The sequence below is a fragment of the Myotis davidii genome, unplaced genomic scaffold, assembly GCF_000327345.1.
Source record: "Myotis davidii unplaced genomic scaffold, ASM32734v1 scaffold523, whole genome shotgun sequence".
Taxonomy (NCBI): Eukaryota; Metazoa; Chordata; class Mammalia; order Chiroptera; family Vespertilionidae; genus Myotis; species Myotis davidii.
In genome coordinates, this window is record NW_006295054.1 from 1,281,905 (window position 1) to 1,289,248 (window position 7,344).

At 35.0% G+C, this 7,344-nt stretch overlaps 1 protein-coding gene across 1 annotated transcript in view; it reads left to right on the forward strand.

Moving 5' to 3' along the window:
- Positions 1-6,189, forward strand: part of LEMD3 (LEM domain containing 3) — a 90,025-nt gene extending 83,836 nt beyond the window's left edge. Inside the window, exons 11-14 of the mRNA XM_015567747.1 lie at positions 1,443-1,524; positions 3,504-3,609; positions 3,699-3,777; positions 3,998-6,189. Coding sequence (XP_015423233.1) covers positions 1,443-1,524; positions 3,504-3,609; positions 3,699-3,777; positions 3,998-4,161 — 431 coding nt within the window. The 3' untranslated portion in view covers positions 4,162-6,189. The remainder of the gene's footprint in view (positions 1-1,442; positions 1,525-3,503; positions 3,610-3,698; positions 3,778-3,997) is intronic.
- The last annotated feature ends 1,155 nt before the right edge of the window (positions 6,190-7,344 follow it).

Consider the following 7,344-nt stretch of genomic DNA (forward strand, 5'->3'; position numbering starts at 1 on the left):
CGAGGGCCCCCCCCCCCCCCCCAGGGCACAATTTTTGTGCAGTGGGCCTCTAGTATCTAATATGCAGGATGGTCTTAGGCGACCCCTGTGAAAGGGTCGTTCGACCGCCAAAAGGTTCGTGACCCACAGGTTGAGAACCACTGCCCTAGCTGATCTCTTGCTGTGACTTCATTTATCATATATATTGATAATTTCCAAATTTATATTTTGAATTTTTATTTTGTTTTAGTTTTCAGATTCTTATACTTAGCTATATATTTACCTCCTCTACTAGGGAATGGCCACCACAAATTTAACACATGCACGAGCTCAGTATCTTCTCTCTCCAAACTGACCTCTCTTTTGGTGTTCCTTTCTGATTAATCACACCTTTCCTTAGTTGGTTCTGCCATACATCTAGGAGTCACCCATAATCTCTGTCTTATCCTCCATTTGCAGTTTTTAAATGAGTTACATCAGATCTACTCCAAAATAGGTTCCAATTCTATCCACTTATTTACATCTGCATTATTGTCCTTTCTTATCCACATTACTGTAATTTCACTCTTAGACAAGTATAATAACCTTTTTAAAAAATATATTTTTACTGATTTCAGAGGAAGGGAGAGGGAGAGAGAGATAGAAACATCAATGATGAGAGAGAATCATTGATCGGCTGCCTCCTGAACGCCCCACACTGGGGATAGAGCCTACATCCTTGGCATATGCCCTGACTGGGAATTGAACTGTGACCTCCTGATTCATAGGTTGACGCTCAACCATTGATTCATGCCGTCTGGGTTATAATAACCTTCTAACTGGTCCTCTTATGTTCATTTTTGCTTCCACCTAAGTGATTCTCCATATGGCTGTATATTTTTTAAATTTGTAACTTTAAAAGACAGATCTCATCATATTCATTCCTCTCCTGAGAATGTTTGAGTGGCTTTCTGTTGCACTTATGGTAATCCCTAAAATACTTTGTGACCTACATAGTCCTGAAAAATCTGACATCTCTCTTCAGGTTTATCTTTTCTTATCCTCAGTCTAGCCACAATGGCTGTCTTTTAGTTACTTGAATAGATCAAGCTCCTTCTTTGTTTCACTTTACTCCTCTCTTCACTTTGCCTATTTTTATTTATTCTTTAGGTCCCAGCATAAATGTCACTACCTTGGTGAAGTGTTATCTGATACTTTCAGAATTAAGCTTAAGTTACCTAGAGAGCTTTCTGTACTGTTCTTTCTTAGATTTTACCACAATTATGATTTCTTGGGTGACACTATTTTTAATGTCTCCCCCGCTAAATTAAATTCTGTGAGAGCAATTACTATCTTATTCACCTTAACATCCAGGGGTCTGCCTCATAGTAAAAATACACAGTGAATATTTTTGAATGAATTAAATGATTGACTACCTTTTCAAAAAATTGGAATAATGCAAATAATTAACTTGTTTTTTGTAGCATTTCATTTAGATAGAAGAAATTCACCACCAAATAGTTTGACGCCGTGTCTCAAGATTCGAAATATGTTTGATCCAGTTATGTAAGTATTATGACAAGGGGTATATGTAATTTTTATTTGGAATATTTGGCTGAAAAATCAATGGTATTCTTAAAAATGCTGTGGCTGTAATTGAAAAATCTCTTTTCCTTCTTAATTTCTAACTACAGAAATGTTATATTTTTTCTTCTCTTTTTGTTATATTGCAACCAAAGGTTTGGCTAAAAGACCCAGATGTATAATGATTTGTAAAACTTTTATAAATCTTACCCACATAGCAGATAAATGCTTGAGTCAAATTAATGACACACACCATACAGACAGTACTCTTTATTAAATGCATAAGTCATGTATGCCAATGTTGTTTGCCTCAATGGGCAATAGAGATAAAAATATCTGCTATTTTTAAATTTCTAATCTTGTAAAAATTCTCCACAAAGATGTTACATACCTTCCCTTCCACAACCCTTTTTATCCATGTAATATTTGAAAAACTTTTCTGTCCATTTAATAGTTGAGAAACATTTCTATAATAATCTTCCTGGAGGCAACTGCTTATCTGTTTAATGATATGACATTCTATTTTTTTTGTTTTAATCCTCACAGTGGAAATTAATTACATATAAAGTACCTATAAGTTACATTTAATAACTCATGTATTTCAAGAAATAGTTGAGCCCTGGCCAGGTGACTCAGTTGGTGGGGTGTCATCCTGTACACCAAAATGTTTCAGGTTTGATTTCTGGTTAGAGAACATACCTAGGGTGCAGATTTGATCCCTAGTTGGGCAAGTATGGGAGGCCCTTCTCTCTCTCTAAAAATCAGAAACATATCCTCAGGTGAGGATAAAAAAAAGAAAAGAAATAGTTGATACAATGAAATTCTAAATAAGTGACAGCAAAATCAGAAATATGGGGAAGCGCTGTCAGTATATACACAGCCTCTATTTTGCAGAGATAGAAATAATTAACGAGGTGGTAATCCTGTTGGGAATCTTACCTCACTCCTTAACAGTTAGGAAATCACTGCCAGTCCAGTATTTTATTACCTAAGATGAAGATTACAATTTAAAGAGTAGCCGCCTTCCCCTCTGCCTCACAATCTTTATCTTAATTTGCATTGCTGCAGCAGGATATCGTAAAGCTCTCTTAATATTGAGGTGACTATTTTTGTCTTGTATTACTCTAATTATTTTGGAGAAGAGAAGCTCAGAATACATTACAGCAGGTCCTTGAATAACACTTTTTCGTTCAATTTGTTTAATGCCATTTTATTATAACATTAATGAGAAGTGTAGGAACGTAACTCCTATTTATATTAATCAGCCTCTGTTAAAATTGGTTGTCATACATCATTTCACTTAAAAGTTGCAGAACCTATTGACAATGTTAAGTGAGGACTTAACTGTATTTACTAAAAATTTTGCTTAAGTTTAGGAATTTGAAAATATTATTAAAAAAATAATATTCAACGTTTACCAGTCTACCCCAACTCATTAAAATGATTATTAACGTGTAGAAAGAAAAAAGAAATGACTATAGCTACATAGGATTTTAAACATAAAAATGACAGCACATTTGTGCTTCTATGGTGGGCTAATCCTTTCTTGTCCCAGCTCTGCGTTCTTACACTAGAAAGTGGGAAAAGGGCTGAGCTGCTGAAAGCTAACACACACACACACACACACACACGCACGCACGCACGCACGCACGCACGCGCACACACTGGTATTGACTTACGAGTGTCCAGACTAACGAGTTTTTTGAGATACCAGCTGTCTCTTGGCCGATTTTTGGCATTGAGTTGACAGAGTCATTTGAGTTAACAAGCTCGGTCTCGGAACAAATTAAACTCGTAAGTCAAGGCCCCACTGTATTTTAATCTACCTACTAGTATCAAGCATTTATTTACTACTACCTTTTTAAACTATCCCCATTCTTGTAGGATATATGTTTTAAGAGACAAAAGACTTCTTACTGAGTATGATTATGGGTGTTGATTTTTGTTTTCATTAATTTTAGGGAAATAGGGGATCAGTGGCATTTGGCAATTCAAGAAGCAATTTTAGAAAAATGCAGTGATAATGATGGCATTGTTCATATTGCAGTAGACAAAAATTCACGTGAGGTAAAGTAACTTTTACTATTGAATTCTACATTTTGAATTTGTTGCTATTAAACTAAGACTATTCTTTCTCTCTTTTTTTAATATCGCAGGGTTGTGTATATGTTAAATGTCTGTCTCCAGAATATGCTGGGAAAGCTTTTAAGGCATTGCATGGCTCTTGGTTTGATGGTAAGAAATTTGAGAATTATAAACATTTTGAAGAGATAAATATGGCTTACTATTTAAAGTATACTAGATTTTAAATTAAAGAATTTTAAGAGCATTTTTACAGTAATAATTTTAGATTATGTTAACTTGTGTTTTGTTTATGTTTTTTACCACAGTTTTTTTTTATAAATTGTTAAGCACATTTTTACAGACCTAAAATACTATTTTTATCTTACAACAGGGAAATTGGTTACAGTAAAATATTTACGACTAGATAGATATCACCATCGCTTTCCCCACGCTCTTACTTGCAACACTCCCTTGAAGCCATCAAATAAACATATGAACTCTATGTCGCATCTTCGTCTGCGGACTGGCTTAGCCAATTCTCAAGGAGGTTCCTGAAAAGACTTTCTTCCACTCCTAGAACTGTTATTTACAATAGAAAAATTCCAGTTTGGTTTCTTGTCTTCCTTTTTAAATGCTTTTTGTATGTAATATTTTTATTGAATACAGCTCTATTTGAACGTTCCAGAAATCTTAAGGTTCCAAAGGGACTTAGCAATGAGGCAGCAATGCTGAGTAGGTAAATAATTGTTTCATTCAGTTTTTTGGAGCTCATTTAAGCCAATGCATTTAAAGTTTTGCATGAGGAACATTGACTTTATTACATATTTTCAGATGTGGTGGTGGTATTTTTGCACCAAAAAGTGTTTTGATAATCACACAAAAGCATGGTAAAGAGACTTGTATTTCCATAATTTCCTGTGAACTAATGTTGTGAATTCTTGTATACAGTAACCTGTATAGATCCTTACAGGCTAATGTGGTAAAACTGTTCATTTTCCAATTTAACCTTAGGTTTCTATTGCTTGTAAGAGATTCATTTGCTACAGCTGGAATATGGGAAAACTAATTTGGATTTAGTGGTTACATATAAGTATAATTGGATGTACATGTACTTAAACTGGCTTTTCTATATATGTATAATTGCTGGTGGTGGCAAAAGTAGTCTTGTTTTGTGAGGATGTCTGCATTAAAGCAGTAAAATAAGCTTCCTATTTTATTCATAATCTAAAGTGTATATATATGTATATGTATATATGTGTGTATGTATATATATATATATATATGTATGTGTGTATGTGTATATATACACACACATATATACATATGGCTGTACTATCACATAGATCAAACAGCCAAAACCCCGGAAGTATTAGATACAAGTTTCAAATATCTTTTATAGGTTTTATATAAAAATGTCATGAGTATGATTTTGTGTGAAAGTTTCGATACCAGTTGTAATGGTTTCAAATTTATGTGAGCAATAAAGAAGCAATTGGCGGATATTGGAAAAGTATTTTGTGAAAAGCTGTATTTATTATAAATGCTAGGGCTACGATATAGTACCATTGGGATTAAGTCATTTTCCCAATCTATTTATAACTTAATAAAATATTAGCTCCCCTGTTATATGTCAAGTTTAAAGCAGGGCACATTGTTTCAGCAAAATGTGTATCTGAAAAATTATATCTACAGTTTTGGGTCATGAAACGTTTGCAATATAGTAAATGCACGAGTGACCATTGCTTTGTGCCTCGATATTTACTTTGTTTCAGGAGAGTTACTTTATTACTGTTTTTGATTTCAGATTAAAATAGTTGTGGAGCAAAGTTTACTTGTAATGTCCACAACTGGCTTTTTTTTTTCCTTTTTGTTTTTTAAGTAACCTGTTGATATATCATTGTCAGTCCAAATGAATATGTGAAACAGTTGAAGGTTGTACCGATTTTTATTTTGTTTAAAGCTCAGTTTCCTTTTTGGTTTTTATTGTATATGTGTTGGGTTTGCAGCATGCACTTGCACAGATAATGCACGTTTTCTGGTTAAGTAAACATGATGCACACTGTTCTGTAACAGAAAACCCTATTGTGCCTTACCTATGTGCTTTTGTGGGCACCATGTTTATGAAGAATAAAAATGATTTGTTATCTGAAGAGAATAAATTTTAAATTCTCAGTTTATGTCTCAGATGCTAACGTGTGAAAATATAAATATATATAATATATAAAATAACCATTTTATGTGCATCATAGTGATTTATCTGAGCTTAGTGACCCCATCTTGTGACCTGTTGCAAGAGTGAATGTAAAAATTGTGGCATTTTAAAAGGTAGCATTTTGATGCAGATACATCTTTATCTTGCTTCTAAAACATATTTCATGTAAACATTGTACACTTATTATTGTAATATATACTATTATGCAGCTTATTTTACCTGAAACTGTTAAGCTGACCAAGATCCCTCCCTGCAAGACAGATGGGAATGTGTATAATAACTAGATATTTGAGAAGTTCTGAAGTTTGATGTAATCTGTTACTTGTCCTGTTACAAAAAAGGAAAAAATTAAAAATTTATTAGGTTTTTTTAACGCGTGTTGGCTTTTAAAAAACTTCATAAGTGCCCTGTGTCTTTATTTTTTTTACCAGTGAAAGTAGGTGCCTTTATTTTATATCTTTTTGGGTATCTGTAAATATATATGTGTTTTATAAAGATGGATAAAGACCCTAGAGTTAATTTTAACCATCTATTCCTCAGCATTTTACTTTTCTTTATGAGAAATGTCTTTTTCTAAAAAGTGTTTGAATCAAAGTGGGGCAAGAATGTAAATCAGCTGCATTCCTAAACACAGTTTAGTTTAGCTAGACATTTTTTAAAAAGCAAGAATTACTCAAAAGAAGAAGCCATTCTTTTACATATTCTGGTTCATACTCCGTATCTCATCATAAAAAAAATGGTTATTGGGCTTTGAGTAGCAATGGTTTAGATTTTTTGATGGTTTAATCGAGTAAAAAGAAGACTTGGTCATTCAGTAAGTTGATAGATATAGCAGTTTGTATATCTTAGGGATGCAAATATGAAAAGAAAAAGCCACTCCTCAAGATGGTTACAGTCTAGAGTAGCGGTTGCCAGCCTTTCGGACCTCACAGACTATCAGTGATCCATGAACCACTGGTTGGTGACCGCTGGTCTAGAGGAAGAACATTGGGCAGATAAGTTAAAATATAGTGTGGAAAATATAGCGAGAGAGAAAAGAGCAGAAGAAATTCTGGGAGAACAGAGAGGCACCCTATCTATATATATATAAGGCTAAACTGGCCAACTGGCTGGTAGGTATGATGCACACTGACCACTAGGGGGCAGATATTAAATGCAGGAGTTGCTCAGCAACACCAACTCTCGCACTCTGGGACCCCTTGGGGGATGTTGGAGAGCCTGTTTTGGCCCAATTCCCGCAGGCCCTGCAGGCCAGGCCAAGGGGCCCTACCTGCCAGAGGGTCCCGGCTCACTCCGCAGATGCCTTTCGAGCCATGGCAGAACCCCAGGTGTGGCCTGCCGGGGAGGGACCACAGGAGGTTGGCTCCAGGGTGTGGCCGTCCCATCTTGCCCAGTCCCACCCGGCTTGCCACCTTCTAATTAATTTTCTTTCAAAGTGCACCAATCCATGCACTGGGCTACTAGTGATCTTAATAAATGGAGAAGACATCAGGGCAGATGAGGTAATAGCTGAGCCATATTTTTAA